Here is a 17,525-nt window from a genome sequence, read left to right as displayed (position 1 = left end):
ATTTTTGTTGTTCAGCAGCTAAGTCATGTCCAGCTCCTTGGGACCACATGGACTGCAGCACGCCAGGCTTCCCTGTCCCTCAGTATCTCCCGGAGTTTGCTCCAAATCATGTCCACTGAGTCAGTGATGGGATAGAAACATTTGTCTGTCCCCAGACCCAGGATCCAGAATGCCTACTCTCTCCATGGGTTTCTGTTGTGTCCCTAAGGGCCTAAGTCCTGAGAAAATCATTCCCTTTGGGGGACACAGAGGAGCAATCAGAGTCACCAAAGTAGGAGGGACCCAGAAGCCATGCTCTGAGCAAGGCCCTCCCAGGAACTTCCCGTGACCTCCATCCACTTCCCGCTGGTTTCCACTTTGCTCTCCAATGCGAATTGTGAGCCTCCCCCCACCACACACACACACACACACACACACACACACACACACACACACACACACACACACGTTGGAGGGCAGAGTTGCAGGGCTCTACCTAAAACTCAACCTGGCTGCCACGTTGAAGGGCCCACCTGTCTCCTCCTCAAAGTGTCCCGTGGGCCTTTCCGACCTGGATCTCACCTGCAGCCACCACCACACACCTGACCTCAGTCTCTCCCTGAGGTCCCTGTGATAGGTGCTGTACTCATATAGGTCCGCTAGGATCAGGTGCCCACACTCACATAAATGTAGCAGGTGTGTGCACTAAGGCTCAGAGCCCATAGAAGACAAGCATGCTCTGCCAGAGGCCAAGTGTCATTTGTGCCGAGAGGAGAGGTAAGAAAAACCACCTGCAAAGCTTCTGATCATGATTTAGGTCTAAATTACTCCTTATCCCCCAGGCACACAGTCTTGGATTAGACAAGGTCACACCTCTTGTAGTTCCTTATTGTGCTGCAACAAATCAACATAAATTTAGTGGCACAAATCTACCCAAATCAAGGTGTCAATATGACCCTGTTCCTTCTGGATTCTACAGACAGTTCATTTCCTCACCTTTCCAAGCTGTGAGTGGTGGCCTACTTTCCTGGGTTCGTGGCCCCTTCCTTCATCTTCAAAGCCAGCAGTGGAGCCTCTTGAAGCTCCCCGTGCTCTACTTCCATCATCCCAATTCCTCTGGCTCTGCCTCTCCTGCCTTCCTCTTTCATTAAAAAGGAACATTGTGAATGTATTGGGCTCAGCCAAATACATTCCCCACCATAATCTCCCAGTCACCCCCACCATATCTCCCATATACTCCAAAATAATCTCCCAGTCTCATGATCGGAATTTCATCTATAGGTTTCCTTAATCATGGAGCACATTCTCGGGTTTTTAGCATGAGGCTGTGCACATCGCTCAGGAGTCTTTGTTCTGTCTCCAGTCCTCTCAGGGCCACGGTCATCATCTTCCCACACTGCAGTCTTCTCTGGGCATCTTGGACTTTTTCATCCTGATGTGGGGTCAAGTCCTGCCATGATGTCCACAGTACCATCACTGGCCCTGAGCCATGGAGATAGAGGCCAGTCCACACTCCCTGCAGCTCTCTCCACCTGTTCTTTTTTGTGAAGTGAAAGTTGTTCAGTCATGTCCAACTCTTTGCAACCCCATGGACTGTAACGCACCAGGCACCTCTGTCCGTGGGATTCTCCAGGCAAGAATACTGCAGTGGGTAACCATTCCCTTCTCCAGAGGTTCATCAAACCCGCGTCTTCTGCATTGCAAGCTGATTCTTTACTATCTGAGCCACCAGGGAAGCCTCTTCTTTTCTAGCAACGCTCGATTTTTCAGAATGAAAAGAAAGCAGATGTGACTCAAAGACCACCACTCCCAAGTCAGTAGGTAGCCTGTGTTCATCAGCACCATGGATAGTGACTCTGTTGTGCTCAGCCCTGGGCTTCAGAAAGAAGGGCTCAGTGAGAAGGGGCAGCTGGATATCCTGCCCATTTCTATTTTATGACAACAGTGAACACAGTAGAATGTGTTCAGGGGTAACCCAGTTTGCTCTAGTTTATCAATCGGGAGCACTTTCTCCTGTCTGTGTGTTAGTTATAGCTACACCCATGACAAGTCCCAGGTGAATGATTCCTGAATATGGAGGGTGTCCTCAAGGAGTTTGGGAACTAACTATCCTCTCAGAGTATCTCCCCGCCTCTGAGTCAGATAACTGTCTTGTATTCAACTTGGAGGGAACGTTTCATGATTAAGTCCTGATCCCCAATGCCTGACCTAGGAGACACGGCAATTACCTAGCCTGGAGGCCTCCTGAGCACAGCCTATTGTTCCCCCAAGCCCCAGATGAGGCCCCTCCCCCAGGGAGCAAGACTGAGCTGAATGCCTGGGCTACCCTCCCAGCTCCTCCTGCCTGAGTCCCAAGCCTGGTGTCAGAGGCTTTGCCATCTCTCCATGCTTCCAACAGAGCAAGGGTCCTGCTGAAGGACAAGTGGGGCCTGAAGACCAGTCTCCAGGGTACAATCCATAACCTGAGGGAGCCTCCATCTGCCTGTGAACACTGGGGAAGAGAAGGAACTAGGGCTCTCACAGTCACTCCCAACTTCCTCTTCCCTAAAGGTCCCACTGACAGAGGTAACCCTGAAAACTCAAACCCAGCTGTATACTTCGCAGGGGCTCAGGTCTAATCCACCCAGCATCCCTAATAGTCATTCAAAACACTCAAGTACCCAGTATAATAGTCACCTGGGTACCAGGGGCCTCCCCTGCCTTTCATGGGGACAGATTTCCTCTCACATCCCACAGCTGAGCAGTCACCTAGGTCCTCTCTGCTCACCCTCTCTCTGCCCTGGCTCAGCCCCATTTTCTCTCCCGGACACAGACAGAGCTCCAGTCAAGAGGAGACGAGGATCTGTGCCTCCGTACATCTTTCACTCTCTGACCATGTGAACCCACTCAGCCCCATCCAACACCTCCCTTCACCAGGGCCTTGGCTCTGGGTCCCTGGACACCAGGACCCCCTTCATTGAACCTCAGAAGGATGACACCTAGTATGGCTGTGACACCTGTCCCCAAGGCATGTTTCTCAAGAGTCACCGTGAGGGACACCTGCAGCTCCACACAGCCGAGCCATAGGTGTGTAGGGGCACCCTCATCCCTCCCCTCTCTCCCTGGGGTCAGGGGGCATAACTGACCGCTTCACAGTACTAACCACTTTGCCCAGATCCATTCTGGTCCTCTAGGTAGAGTGGTACCAGTTAAAGCAGACACTAAGCGGGCTGCAACACCCATGTACCAACCCAAACCTCAGGCCTTCTCATACCTACACCGGGACCGACACACATATAACACTCCGCTCATCCATCGAGCCTCCAAGTTCAGTTGCAAGTTCAAAGCTTCAGCCAGGATAACCTCCTTCCTGTTCTTGCTCGAGTAGGCAAGGGCCAACCATTGTGTTGCCAGGGGCACCTTCCCTCCCCTTCCCTATCTGCCCAAACCTACCTGAAAGTCCATATGACTGTCCAAATCTATTAACCATGTGCTCCCCAGGGATGCCTTCCATGACCCCAGTCCAACTGAGACCCCATTACAGACTCTGGATGCACAAGACCTTCCCCTTCATGGTCCTTCCCTCCATTAAAATTAGCTCATTAATTCCAGGATTTTCTTCGAGTGTCCATCTCCCAATCACAAGTCAAATCTGTTCGCCCAGGACCCAAGTCTATCCTATTCTCTGAAGTCCAGGACACAGCCCCGGGCTGACCTGTCTGTCACACATGCTCAATAAATAATTTTTAAATAGATAATGGAATTGACATAACAGATGCCAGACCCCCCACTCCCCACCCAGTGTGACACCAAGGGGTCAGAGAATATCCCTTATGGACACAGGGGCCCTGGCATCAGAGTGGGAGGAGACTTGCAAGTGCCCACAGCTGCTCCAGGATGGGACTTTATTCCTCCTGGAGTCAGCAGGGAGGACAGGGTCCTCTTAACTGTGAGGAGTCAGACCTCTACTCATTCCCAGATAATCACACCCACTCCCATCTCTAACTCAGGAGAATCTTGTATCTCCCTGGAGGGTCAAAGCCAGCAGTCTGAGTACTTACCCTTCTCACGGAGACCTGACCTGGTTCAAACTCCCGATCTTCCATCCCGTCAGGAGTCACCACAGGGGAGAGGGGAGCCCAACATGAACTCACAAGAATCTGGAAGCAGCTCCTTATCCCAAAGTCCCTGATCTGTGGGGACACCTGGGTCTGGTCCCTGGAGACATCTCAGCCTCTCCAAGCAGCTGAGGAAAGTTGGGGAACTTCCAGAGCAGCATCGAAGAGGGGAGCCCAGCTTCTGCAGTTGCTCCATCTCAGAGGGGCTGGGGTCCCAGGGGAGCCTCGCGTCCCCTGGCAGGACAGCCTGTGTGACGGAGTCTCCAGGTGGAGCTGCCCCAGGTCCTGGCACGTGGGGAGGCCAAGAACAGACCACTGATGGGGACACAGACGACTTGAGGGCAGCCCCAGTGCTGTGAGAGGGGCAAGAACAGGGCCTTCTGGGGTCCAGCCCACAGGCCGCCACCCTCTCCCCAAAGCCCCAGAGACTCCCCCCTCCACCGGCCCTTCCTTTGAAGTCTCGGGGACTGAGAGCTCCTCCTGAGCACACGTGCACCTGGATGGACGGTCCTCACACTGGATAACGCCCATCGTCTCCCGGGGCTCACCCTGCTCTGGGATGGAGTCGGGAAGCCTGGGGACCCACAGTGACCTGGGCCCTGGCTGACAGCCCCTCAGTCTGGAGGTCAGTGCCCCTTTCTGCCCAAGGCGCAGAGCCAGTGCACACCCTTTGGCGTTTGCACCCCTGTGCAGCCCCTAATACTGTCCTCTGGTCTGCTCATGACCTCCAGGGGGCGATATGGGGCCACACAGAAAATTGACAGGTGACCTTTGCTCTGGCTAAGGAGATGGAGAGGAGCCTGATTTCCATCCCTCCCTCTAAGCAGCGGTCCCCACCCTTAAGGGCACCAGGGACCGGTTTCATGGAAGACAGTTGCAGAGTGGTGGGGATGGTTTGGGGACAATTCAAGCAGATTACAATTATTGTGCACTTATATCTGTTATTATTCCATCAGCTCCACCTCAGATCATCAGGCGTTAGACCCCAGGGGGCCCTCCTGTCACAGACCCTCAGTGCCGCTTCTATGTGCCCACACTATGCTACCCAGCCTTCTAGGGGCCTATGGGCACCCATGCCAGCTCCCATCCCTGCCTGGAACCACCCATGGGAAAGATCACAGTGACCACAGAAAAATCAGCCAGTGTGACAGAGGAGGCCCTATAATGGCAAGGAGAACCTGCCTAGTTCTGAACCAAGGCTCAGGCAACAGACACGGAGAGGGAGAGTCTCCTGGAACTTACCCGAAGGACCAGGGAGCCCACAGTCAGCCCACCCCCCAGCACCAGGTTCCTCTCTCCCCAGGACACACAGGAAACCTTTCCTTCTCAACTGGGAACTGCAGCTCCTCCTGACACCCGGGTCTGGGTCTCTGTCCCTGAAAACAGACGCCAGGCTGGTGACACTCTAAGGTGGAGGTCAGGCCCCTACCATCATCACTCAGCTGACCCCTTTCTCTCCTCCAGAGTCAGTGTGTCCTTCCTGCAGGGAGTAAATGCAACCTTCTCAGATATTTGAAAACAACAGGAAGACCCTGAGCATCCAGCTGGGTTTCTGTCTCACAGGAACAATTACCAGCAAAATTTGGAAACCCCTGGGTCTGTGTGTGGTGCTGAGACCCCAGAGCAAAACACAGCAAAGGCCAACACTGGGGTGGGTGGGGCAACCTAACCGGGGTTCTGGGGTCTCAGTCAGGCTGGGCAAGCGTGTGACCTGCGCATCTGCTGAAACAGCATTTCTAAGGTGTCACCTGGGGGTTCGCAGTCTTCATGAAGGTCCACAGGAGTTTCCCGCTCACCGTGGGTGATAAGAGTTCCTCATGCACCTGCCCCCACTACCCCCAGGCTCCTGCTCTGAAGGGAAAAGTCAGAAGGGGATGACAGAAGGCAGTCGGGAGGCTGAGTGTGCATCTGATCCAGATCATGGGGGCCCCGGACCCGGACACCCCAAGGTTGTGCTTTTCCAGACAAGGGTGTGTGTATGTATAGGTGTGTATATGTAGGTGTGTGTGTAGGTATGAGTGTGTATGGGTGTGTGTGTGTAGGTGTGTGTGTAGATGTGTGTGTGTGTGGGTGGAGGATCACTGCTCTAGAAGGCAGAGGACTCAGCAGAGTTCAGGGAATAGAAACAGACAGACGGGGAAGGGGGCGGGGCCACTAGGGAGGGAAGGATGAGCGGGGAGGGAGTGGGAGGGGCCTGCGCAGAGGCCCCGCCCCCGGGCCACGTGACCCAGCCAAGTGCTCCTGCCCCGGGCGGAGGCCCAGCACAGAGCAGGAAGGACAGCAGAGCTCACACAGCGACTGCAGGGCCTGTGAGCGTTTCTGGACCGGAAGTTCTCCTCACAGAGAGGGACCAGCACACAGCAGGCCCCATGGAGCCCCCTTCAGGTCCTGCAAGCAGGAGGCATGTCCCCTGGAACAGGCTCCTCCTGGCAGGTGAGAGGGGACAGTTTTCAAGGAGTGGGCAGAGACTGGAGAACAACAGACTGGCTGGTCTCTGAGGGAGACGGGGCTCTGAGAGGGGACAGAGGACTTCTGTTCAGGCAGAGGGCGGGGAGCAGGGATGGTGGGGGCTCAGCCCCAGGAGACTCTCCATGAACTAGAGTTGGTGAGGGGCAGGAAGACCTCAGATGGTGTAGGTTTTACAAGTTATTCTTCACTGAATAGAAATTGTTGAAAACTGATGCCAGTAACAATGATTTATATCTGGGTGTCACTACAGATAAATACGTAACCAAGACAGCAAACATGGTTCTTACCCGCCACCCTTAGAATCTGACAAACACCAGGCTGTGGAATTCCTGGGAACACTCTTTCCTTCACCTCCAGGAATTAATATGTAGAACCTGGTCCAGGCCCTGGGTTACAACCAGGATCAGACAAGCCCCTGCCCTCATGAAGCCCACACTCTGTGGGGAGGAAGAGAGACAAGCAGAGAGATCTAGAATGTGCTGTCAGGTGCTGACAGGCGTCATGCAGGAACCAGACAGGGAAGGGTCAGCAAGTGAACACGGAGGGTCTTTCGAGCAGGTGGTCAGGTGGAAGGGGCAGCTCCCAAGAGGCCCCTGAGTGTGAGCAGGCGTGTGAGGGCAGCGAGGGAGTGAGCCAGGGGACAGCTGGGGAAACAGAGGAAATACAGAGCCCAGAGGGGCTGAAGTGATGGGGGTCATGCTGCTGACCTTGAACCAGGAGGACACACACAAACACACACACATACATATACCCAGGTACACATACACACATGCTCAAACACATGCAAACACATGCACACACATACACACACACACCAAGGCTGAGGGATGAAGAGACCTGCTCAGGACCCAGGGCACCATTCCCACCGCAACACACAGGTCAGAACATTAACTGATTTCTCTCTCTTCCCTCCTAGTCTCACTCTTAACCTTCGGGACCCTGCCCACCACTGCCCAGCTCACTATTGAAGTGGTGCCCCCCCTTGCTGCAGAAGGGACAGACATTCTTCTACTTGCCCACAACGTGACAAAGAATTCTCTAGGCTGTACCTGGTACAGCGGAGAAAGGGTAGAAAACAGCCAGCTAATTGCATCATATAGAGCAGACACTAATGTAACTACCAAAGGGCCTGCACACAGCGGTCGGGAGACACTTTACCCCAATGGAACCCTGCTGATCCAGCACGTCACCCAGAAAGACACAGGATCCTACACCCTGCTCATTTTAAAGAATGATTTACGGACAGAAAGACAGACTGGACACCTCCACGTACACCGTGAGTACTTCCTCTCTGACCTCAGGGTCTTGTGGAGGGGTGAATTCTGCTCTGACAGACCCAGATGGTGCTTTCATCCCCCTCTGCATTATTTCTCATGTTGGGGTTTGAACATTCAGTGCAGGACACACACAGTGAGGACAAACTCCAAAGGGTCAGAAATGCTTTCCTGCAGACACTGTGTAGAAAGAAGGATGGTCTGATGGAGGAATTCAGCAGAGGGAGAGCACTCTCAGTCCAGCCCCTGGGTCCCTCCCTGCGACCATGACCCTGAGGAAGACCCTGCAGGACTCAGGGAAGACCCTGGCCTTTGGGCCCCCAGGGATCTTCACAGACAAGCTCAGTCCCAGGAAGCCCCTCCCAGACTCTCTCCCAGGGCTCCTGCCTCCAGTGACACTGGGAAGCCTGCGCCAAATCCCTAGGCTCCTGAGCTTGGCACCAGCCAGGGCTCAGCCCCAAGAGCCACCTGTGCGCAGGGGTACAGCCTGGTCCTGCTCCTGAGACTCAGCACGGAGATCACACAGGCACAAGGTCCCCAGGAATCAGCCAGATGCCCTGGGGGACTTGGAGACTCCAGAGAAATCTCCGCAACCCCAGAGAGGAACGGAGGAAGGAAGACACTCCTGGCAGCTCCTCGTCCCCCAGGGTGCAGCCGAGGGAGCTCTCTCCTTAGACTGGATTGTGAAAACCAGGAGAGATGCCAGGTGGTCTCTGAATCCCACCCAGTTCTGTCCACCACTAAACGCTGCTGCACAATCAACCCCCGAGGAAGTCTGTGCTTCTTCCAGACATAGAGCAGCAGGTGGCCTCACACTCTCTGAGCTTAGCTCCACCTGCATTTGTCTTGCCATACACAAACCTGCCTTATTCTTTAAAGACTCTGATTGGCAGGCGAAGGATGCCACTTTTGTTTAAAGATGTTTCTCAAATAAAAGATAAAGATGTTTCTAGAGGATGCAAAGGTATAAAGAAAGGGAAAGTGTTGGTCGCTCAGTCATGTCCCACTCTTTGCTACCCCAGGAACTATAGCCCAGCAGGCTCCGCTGTCCTTGGAATTCTCCAGGCAAGAATACTGACTGGGTAGCAATTCCCATCTCCAGGGGATCTTCCCAACCCAGGGGTTGAACCCAGGTCTCCTGCACTGGCAGGCAGATTCTTTACTGTCTGAGCCACCAGGGAAACTCAGGGGCAGTGTTCTCTCTGTTATCTGCACAGCGGTGCTACCCACACCCGTCATCACCAGCAACAACTCCAGCCCCTGGGAGCACAAGGACACTGTGGTGTTAACATGTGGACCTGAGACCCAGGACACCTCCTACATGTGGTGGATCAACGATCAGAGCCTCCCCAGCAGCACGAGGCTGGAACTGTCTGAGGACAAGAGGACTCTCACTGTGTTCAGTGTGACAAGGAAAGACACAGGACCCTATGTGTGTGAAGCCCGGAACCCAGTGAGTGTCCGCCGCAGTGACCCATTCACCCTGCAGGTCCTCTGTGAGTATCCTCTGTTCCTGTGTGATCTGGGCTGCCCACGCAAATGAACGCTGCCAGAGCCAATCCATACCCATCCCTCTCAGGTCCGAGTACATGGGCCGTCACTCTTGGACACCCAGGCTGGCCATGACTTCCGGTCCCAGGCAAGTCCAGGCAGGTCCACCTTGAATCAAGACACGGAGGGGATGGGTTGCTCTCTCTTGGTGCCTGAGGATCACCAGAATATGATGGGAGAAACAAATTAATATTTCAGGCTCACAATGAGTGAGCATGAAGGGTAATGATTGCAAAATTTTCAGACAAGTGTGTGAACAGCTAGAAAGACCCAGGGGCCCTAATAAGACCAGGAACTTCCCTTCCCTCTGATTGCACCATGTGTGGCTTTATGCTCTTTTGCTCCAAATGATGTGGACACCCCACCACTTCCCCCTTAGATTCCTCTTACCATCCAGAGGGAAACCTCAATCTTTCCTGCCATGCAGCCTCTAACCCAGCCACACAGTGCTCCCGGCTTGTCAGTGTGAGGCCCCAGCAGTACGCCCAGGTTCTCTTTATTCCCGTCATAACATGTTCTCTCAGATCCTACACTCCCTGACTGGCCTGGATAGCCCCACAGTCAGAAAATCAAGGTTCCCAAGGCTGATACCGCAGAGCTGTCCAATATTAGAGTGTTGTCCCAGCAACCAGGCAGGGGTCCCCCTGGTGTGATCTGGGGGTCAGAGGAGATGTGCGATCATCTCTCCCATTGTCACCTGTCAGAGACCCAGGGCCTTCCTTACAGGCGCCTGTACAGAGGTCACTGGGCCCCGAGACTGAGGAGGGAGCGTGGCCCAGGCCCCTGACCCCCTCTCAGCAGTCACCCCTCTGTCTCTCCACAGACCCAGTGGCACGGCCCTCCCTCCAAGCCAGCAACACCACAGTCGCAGAACATGAGGGTCCCGTGGTCCTGACCTGCCTCACAGATGAGACTGGGGTCTCCATACGCTGGTTCTTCAAAGGCCAGAGTCTCCTCCTCACAAGGGGGATGACACTGTCCCTGGACAATAGCACCCTCACCATAGACCCTGTCAGCAGAAAGGACGCCGGGGATTATGAGTGTGAGGTCTCCAACAGGGCCAACTCCAGCAAAAGTGACCCCCACAGGCTGAGTGTGACCTGTGAGTCATGAAGCCTAAATCTCCTTTTTCTTGTGTGTACAATGGTGTTTCTGAGGCACTTTGTAGAGCTTTGTGAATACGCGCTCCAATGAAGGTGGGAATCACAGCAGACGTGTCTTCAGGCAGTAAGTGTTCAGTGTGTTGGTTGGCACTGTTGTGATTACAGGCTTGCCGTCACATTCAACTCCAGGTCCCTCCACTTGTCTTTCTTAGTTGCACCGTCGTCTCTACAGTGGAAGCAACACCATTTCCTCACAGGATGGGCGGTGGTCATGTGTGGTGAGAGGTGGGGGCCTTGAGGACTGTGATTTGCGAAACATAAACTCCCATGAGTCTGTGTTGCCTGTTGGTCGGTTAGGTCTCTGCTTACAGTGCTCTCACGGTCTCTGGTTTCTCACTGAAATTCTCCCGGATGCTGTGTCCATTATTGAAAGTGGGGTGCTGTAGTGTCACTGTTATGGCAGAGCTGTTTCTCCCCTCGATGATGCCCATTTTTGATTCACGACTCTGGTGGTGTTAGGTGCATAATGCTTATAATTGTTCAATTTCCTTGATGGATGGAAACTCTTCTTGATATGTAAGGTCCTAATGTCTCCTGCAGGCTTTTTTTGGCTTAGAGGTGATTATATCAGACACTCATACAGCCACCACAATTCTCTTTTTTTGACTATTTGCTTAGAATATCTTTTTCCAACCTTACTCCAACCTTCTATGTCTCTGTATCTAAAGAGAGTCTCTTGAAGAGAGTAAAGAGAGGGTTATAATTTTTATCCATTCTGTCAATCTCTGCCTTTAATTGGAAGGTTGAGGCTACCTATCATTCAAATACTTCCTGATAAGAAAGAGCTTCTGCCATCTAGCTACTTGCCATATGTCCTACATGCTTTATTCATCAATTCCTCATTAATAATTTAGGTGATTTCCTTTCATATGTGTCATTTTGATTCTATTCTTCCACTTTCCAATGTATTCCAGTTCTTTTCTTAGTGCCTAACTTGAAGATGACAGTTACATCTTAAACATATATCTATCGAGTTGACATACCAACTAGATTCTATGATGTATAATACAAACAATGTGCTCCTATACATCTCCATTCCCCCCATTCTATACACTTATTGTCATATATTTCAGCCATCCATATACACTGTATGCCGATTATATAGATTTATAAATATAGTTTCATGCAATACCTTTGAAATAAAAAACAATAAGCGATTACATAAAAGACAATAATACTAGCTTAAATAAGATAGCTACCTACCGTGTCCCTTTGACCACTGTTCTTCATGTATTCCTATGGCTCTGCGTTACTGTGTAATGTTTGTTCAGTCATCTTAAAGGATTCCTTTTACATTTCATATATGCCATGTCTCCAAGGAATAAACTCCAAGGAATAAACTCCCTCGACTGTTGTTTATCTGGGAAAGTCCAAATTTGAGCTTTATTGAAGGACAGTTTCTCTGTACAGTACTTTCCTGGTTGACAGTCTTCCTTTATACGACTTAAATCAGGTATCTCAATACCTTCTGGCCCTGGCCTCTGATGTGAAATTTGCTTTTCACCTTATTGAAGATCCACCGTACATGATAAGTCACTTCTCTCCTGCTGCGTTTTTCACTTCCTCTTTCCCTCGGACTTACAACAATTTGACTATATTGTGTCACAGTGTCTTTATCATGAGTTATCCTTTTTTGGAGTTCCTTAACCATCTCCAGCATGTGGTCTCATCTAGTTTGGGAAGTTTTAAACGATTACATTTTTATATCTTCTTTCATTGCATTTTTCTCTCTCTTCTACTTCAAGAACTGCCACACTGCATGTGTTTGTCCACTTGATGGAGTTCTGCATAATGCTTTGCCTGGAGTCAGTATTCATCAATTTTTTTCCCTTTCTACTCCCCAGTCTGAATAACTTCTTTTTTTTCTATCTTCATGTTTACTGATTCTTTCCTCTACCTGCTCAAATGTGATGAGGAGTCTCCCATCTAAGTTATTGTTTTCAGTTCTTTTACTTCAGCTCCAGATTTTCTTCGACGCTGTTTAAGTAATTTAACAGTGAGGAAGAACACATCTTACTTGAGAAGCAGGTTCTCCTCAGACCTGCCCAGTATGGAGACAGCCAGCCTCCCACACTAAGGACTCCAGTGCTTTAGACATGGACCTTGATTATATAGCTACCCAGGTCAATCTCAGACAAGCACATTAGGAGTAGAAAACCACAGCACAGAGGAGGCTAGTTTTGGACCCTGAGATGGAAGGCTCATCCCAAGGAGCTCTCAGATGGCACGAATCGAAGAACTGGACTTGTCCTCACGTTTGATGTATCCTCTACCCTCTGTAGGGGCTTCTCAGGTGGGGCTAGTGGTAAAGAACTAAAGAACCTGCCTGCCAATGCTGATGCAGGAAACTAAGAGATGCAGGTTTGATCCCTGGGTCAGGAAGATCCCCAGGAGGCGGAAATGGCAACCCACTCCAGTATTCTTGCCTGGAGAATTCCATGGACAGAGACACCAATCCAAATGATCAGGAACCACAGACAAAGGTCATGCTGTTTGGTAGTCAGTCGATCCCTCTTAGAAATCCCATGAGCCTTCCAATCTGGGTGGAAACAGACGAAGTGATATGGGGACATGCATCCAACGGTCAGTGAATGGATGAGCAGAGTTTACGGATCACTGAGAAGATGCTGCTGTCCCAGACAATCAACGGTGTCAGGACAGAGAATGCAGGGTCCCACCTGTGTAGGGTCTCCTCCCAGTCAGAGTCTGCAGATATGACCCCAGCTCCCCAGCTGAGCACTCTGAGTAACCCTCAACACCTCTACATCTTCCCTTGAAATTTCACTGGAAGTGGGTGTGTAATGAATGCAAATAATGAGGATGTAGTCCCCTTTCAGAGCCTGTAGAACAACGTGTTTAATTAATTATGCAAAACTTAGCTAATTTTGTCATAGTTTGGTTATTATTTGTGAGAGCTGTTTGACTGTAGGCAAAGCACTGGATCTTGTGCCTCAGTTTCCCTGTCTGTAAAACTGGAGAAGAAGAGCTGGATCTTAGGGCTGCTGTGAAGATGTTCACTAGGAAGTGAATGAGATTAAAATTCTTCCCTGGGTATCTACACAGGGTCAGCATGCAAGGTGATATTTTGGTTTTCAGCGTTTTGGGTTTTAGCTCTAGAGTTAAACAAGTTGGTTACATTTTTGTTTCATCTGGTCCTAATTCTATGACTTCCATTCCTTTGTTGAAGCATGTGTGTCTCAAATCTATGAATGCACAGTGGGGATGACAACCCCTCCCTCGTGGGGATGGAAAGATCAGAACAAATGGGTGTGAAGGATTTCCCACTGTGCCGGTCGCACAGGAGGACCTGGAAACAGTTCATTAATATTATTACTACTAATCAATGTTGAGTGGACTGGAGAGGAGCTATCCTCTAAGACCAACAATTGTTATGGAAACAAAAAAACAGAGGGAGGGGTATAATGTGAGAAGAAAAGAGTCCTTCAAAGGAAAATGAACAGGACATGGAAATGGCTATAGTGAGAGAATGGAGAGCTAGAGCAAGTCCAAGGTTTCAAATTTGATGAAGAGTAAAACGATGCAAGCCCGTGCAGTGGGAGAGTCAGGAGGACACTGTGATGAGAAAACACACAGACCTCAGAGCATTTCCTTCCTCCTAACCAGGACCTCTCCCTGTAAGGCTCCTCGGGATATTCCCTCCAGTCAACTCGGACCCCACTTCCCCTCTCTCTTTCTCTCCTGCTTTCAGGGCAAGAAAACACCCAAGCGCTCAATGTGGAGACCATTGTTGGCATTGTGATTGGGCTCCTGCTTGTGCTGACACTGGCGGCTGCCCTGGGATGTTTCCTTTTCCTTCACAGGTACAATGGCATTCCCAGATTCTGCTCCTGCCCCCAGGTGACCCTAGTCCTAGAGGACGGACACTCCATCCTCCCATACTCGGCCTGGATCTCCAGGACCTCCCCACTGCCCCGTGGATATTCTCTCTCATCCTTCAGTTCCTCCCTCACCAGGTATTGACCTGTGGCGGCTTCCTTAACACCACCCTCATTTATTTTGTTATTTAGTCGCAAAGTTGTGTCCAACTCCTTTGACACACCATGGACTCGACTGTCCATGGAATTTCCCAGGCAAGAATACTAGAGTGGGTTGCCATTTCCTTCTCCAGGGACTCTTCCTGACCCAGGAATCGAACGCACATCTCCTGCATTGGCAGGTGGATTCTTTACCTCTGAACCACCAGAGAAGCCTCATCTATCAGTTAACACAATTAAGACCCCTCCTTGTCCTAGTTCCCTATATGTAGGCTGGCAGGTTGTAGGTACTCAGAAAAAGGTATGTCTTCCCATATATTTAAATTCAGCTACAGTGAGAGGCTGTCACAGGGCCAGGATCTGAGGGTCGTCCTCGCCAAGTCCACACTTGGCCAGAGAATGGAAGTCTGGACAGGCCAAGTGGGGTCAAATGCCCCCACGTGGCCGATGCATTAACAACAGCCCCTGACGCATGAGACAACATCCTGCCAGGTCAGCAGGAGGTGGGATGTCTTTACACTTAAGGTCCAGGTAGATGGAGACAGAGGACAAGGCCACTGTCACATTTCAGCACCTCCTGGATGAGGGCAGGTGGCCACAGCAGCGACACTGCACTCAGTGAGATCCCAGAGTCACTGGCTTCCCCCTTCCTCCCCACGCACTGGCCCTGCTCTCTCCACAGGCGTGATGCATCCACTCAGACAAAGTTTTAGATGGATGGATGCCTTTCGCAGAGCCTTGGTCCCTTCACTGGCCACTTTCTCCTGAACCCTATTAGCCTATGGTCCTGCCCCTCTGGACTCGGGGCAGATATGGCTTCTTAAGGACTTTCCTCACCGTCCTTTTGGGCCCTCCCCTCTAAGCAGCCTTGGTGGAGAAAGGAGGTGTCCAGCCTCTGCTTGGACATGGGGATCCTCCTGTCCCATGTTCTGACAACAAAGCCTTGACCTCCTTCTACACTCCTCACAAATAAGCCTGTTGCTTTTTTTTTTCTAACCCCGGTTGCCTGCACCACAACAGAGGGAACTGGCCTCCAGCGTCCACCGCAGGTGAGTGTCTGTTCAGCCCAGGACAGCGGGGAGCCCCGGTCAGGCCCTGCCACGTCTCTTCCTGCCTGCCACCCCCAGGGTCTCTGGTCCTTTCTCTGGGGCTTCAGAACAGGGGACCCCTAATGCCTAGGCTGCTTGTCCTAAGGCTTATAATCCTGGCAGGCCCCCTCGCCCTCACTGGGGCTTGAAATTGCCAGAGTGTCTCTCCCTTCATGGGGCTCTTTCTCCCATAGTTCACCAGAAGGTGGACATCCAGCCTCTCCTCGGAGAATGGGCTAAGCTTCCTCACACACCCGGTGCTAAGTCCTATTTCTTCTCCCAGGACGTGGTCCCTCTGGTGGCTCTGTCTCCCAGGTAAGTACATCCCTTCCTTGTCTCTTCTCCCCTGTGTCCCCGCTTCACAGTCTCGGGGCAGGGGGACTGTCCAACCCTGAAGCACTGTGAGACACCCTTCACTCGACGGCAGTTGAAAATCGCTCAGTCGTGTCTGACTCATGTGACCCCATGGACTGTAGACCGCCAGGCTCCTCTGTCCATGGATTTCTCCAGGCAAGAATACTGGAGTGGGTTACCATTGCCTTCTCCAGGGCATCTCCCTGACCCACGGATCAAGCCTCGGGCTCCGCATCGCAGGCAGATTCTTTGCCTTCTGAGCCACCAGGGAAGCTCATGAAAGTAGTTAGGACATGGCAAGTCCCACCAAGCTGGGAGCTGGATGCGCTTCAGGGGCGTGACCACCCACCACCTTATCCTGAGGCTGCCCTGGTCCCCTGACTTGACCTCAGGAGAACCTTGGAGTTGAGCCAGGAAGAGAGTGGGCACGGGACCATCAGTCAGGGGAGCCTGGCTAACAAGGGTGGCAAACAGGGCCCCGATAGGATTTGCGGTGGGGGCTGCAGGCTTGGAGATGGCTGCACGGGAGAAATGACTCTCCTTCCCTCTTGCCCTATGCCCGTTCTCTCCCGTGCCCAGGCCTCCCTACCTGATGCCAGATCACCAGCTCCCATCTACCAGGTGAGTGTGGGTATCCACGGTCTGGTCCCATAAGCCCAAGGGGCTCAAGAAATGCCCCTTGCACACCTGGCTGTGCTTGGAGGTCCAAAAAATAGCAGGAAAGATGGGAAAAGAGATGAAGAAGAGGGAGGTCTGGGCCAAAAACCTCTGATAAAACCAGACCCCCACAGAGCAGCCCTGGGGAACCCGGGGCCGGGGAACCCGGGGCCGGGAATCCCTGGTAAGTCATCTGAGAAGGTTACATGAGCTCCGAGGCATCGGTTTTCTTTTGCAGGAATTACTACGCCCCGACACAGATGTTTACTGTCAAATCAACCACAAAGCAGATGTGGGTCATTAGTTCCTCCAGACAAGTCTCCTTATGGACTGTGGGAAAGAGCTTATCTGAGACCCAAGACCGAAGACCCAGTTGAGGTCAAGAGGTGGAGCCTGAGGCAGAGAACCAGCTCTGAGACCTGAGGCTATTCGGGAACCTGGGGCCAGGCTCAGGGTCCTCCTGGATTCCTGGAGACCCTGACAGGCTGCCTTGAACCCTGGATGGACCAGAACTCAGACTGCAGTTCCCACAGTGGGGGGAGGTTTCAACAGGGCAAGAGACTGGCCTGTGACCCACTGTGACCAGCTGAGAGATCTGCATAAAGAGCACTTTCCTTCCCCTGCTTGCAAAATATACTGCCCTTGAGTCCTGTCCAGCAAGAAATACACCTGAATCTCTGCTCCCGTTTCTCCATGGTCCCACAGGGAAAGTATTAGCTCTGGTTACCTGACCTCCTCATCTATTCCCTGTGGGAAAGTAAGGGGAAGGCTGTGAGAATGGAGGTGGGGGTCATGCTAACAGGAAAGGAGGGTCACCAGACCCTTTGCAGCCACACGGGCACTCGGCAGTCCTCACACTGCCCTGGGGTCCCAGACACCTTCCAGTGCTTGCTCATTT

General features: G+C 52.0%; 1 protein-coding gene across 6 annotated transcripts; it reads left to right on the top strand.

The window, feature by feature from the left end:
* The first annotated feature begins 6,323 nt into the window (after positions 1–6,323).
* LOC133054459 (carcinoembryonic antigen-related cell adhesion molecule 4-like) lies at positions 6,324–17,291 on the top strand. 6 transcript variants are annotated; one of them, XM_061139454.1, is made up of 9 exons: positions 6,324–6,509; positions 7,462–7,821; positions 9,037–9,315; positions 10,194–10,472; positions 14,243–14,354; positions 15,549–15,577; positions 15,982–16,126; positions 16,550–16,591; positions 16,866–17,291. In XM_061139454.1, exons 1-9 carry the CDS (start codon positions 6,446–6,448, stop codon positions 17,002–17,004), a joined length of 1,449 nt encoding a protein of 482 aa, XP_060995437.1. In that variant the 5' UTR covers positions 6,324–6,445; the 3' UTR covers positions 17,005–17,291. The 6 variants fall into 6 exon arrangements, 5 of the variants coding, with proteins under 5 accessions (XP_060995437.1, XP_060995438.1, XP_060995441.1 ...); XM_061139455.1 differs by lacking the exon at positions 15,982–16,126 and adding an exon at positions 15,811–15,931; XM_061139456.1 differs by lacking the exon at positions 15,982–16,126 and adding an exon at positions 15,900–15,931 and having other exon boundaries at positions 6,325–6,509.
* Positions 17,292–17,525: the final 234 nt, after the last annotated feature.

This window comes from Dama dama, chromosome 4 (genome assembly GCF_033118175.1).
Source record: "Dama dama isolate Ldn47 chromosome 4, ASM3311817v1, whole genome shotgun sequence".
In the NCBI taxonomy this organism is placed as follows: Eukaryota; Metazoa; Chordata; class Mammalia; order Artiodactyla; family Cervidae; genus Dama; species Dama dama.
The sequence above is the reverse complement of the archived record's forward strand: the minus strand, read 5'-3'. Positions and strand labels throughout refer to the sequence as shown.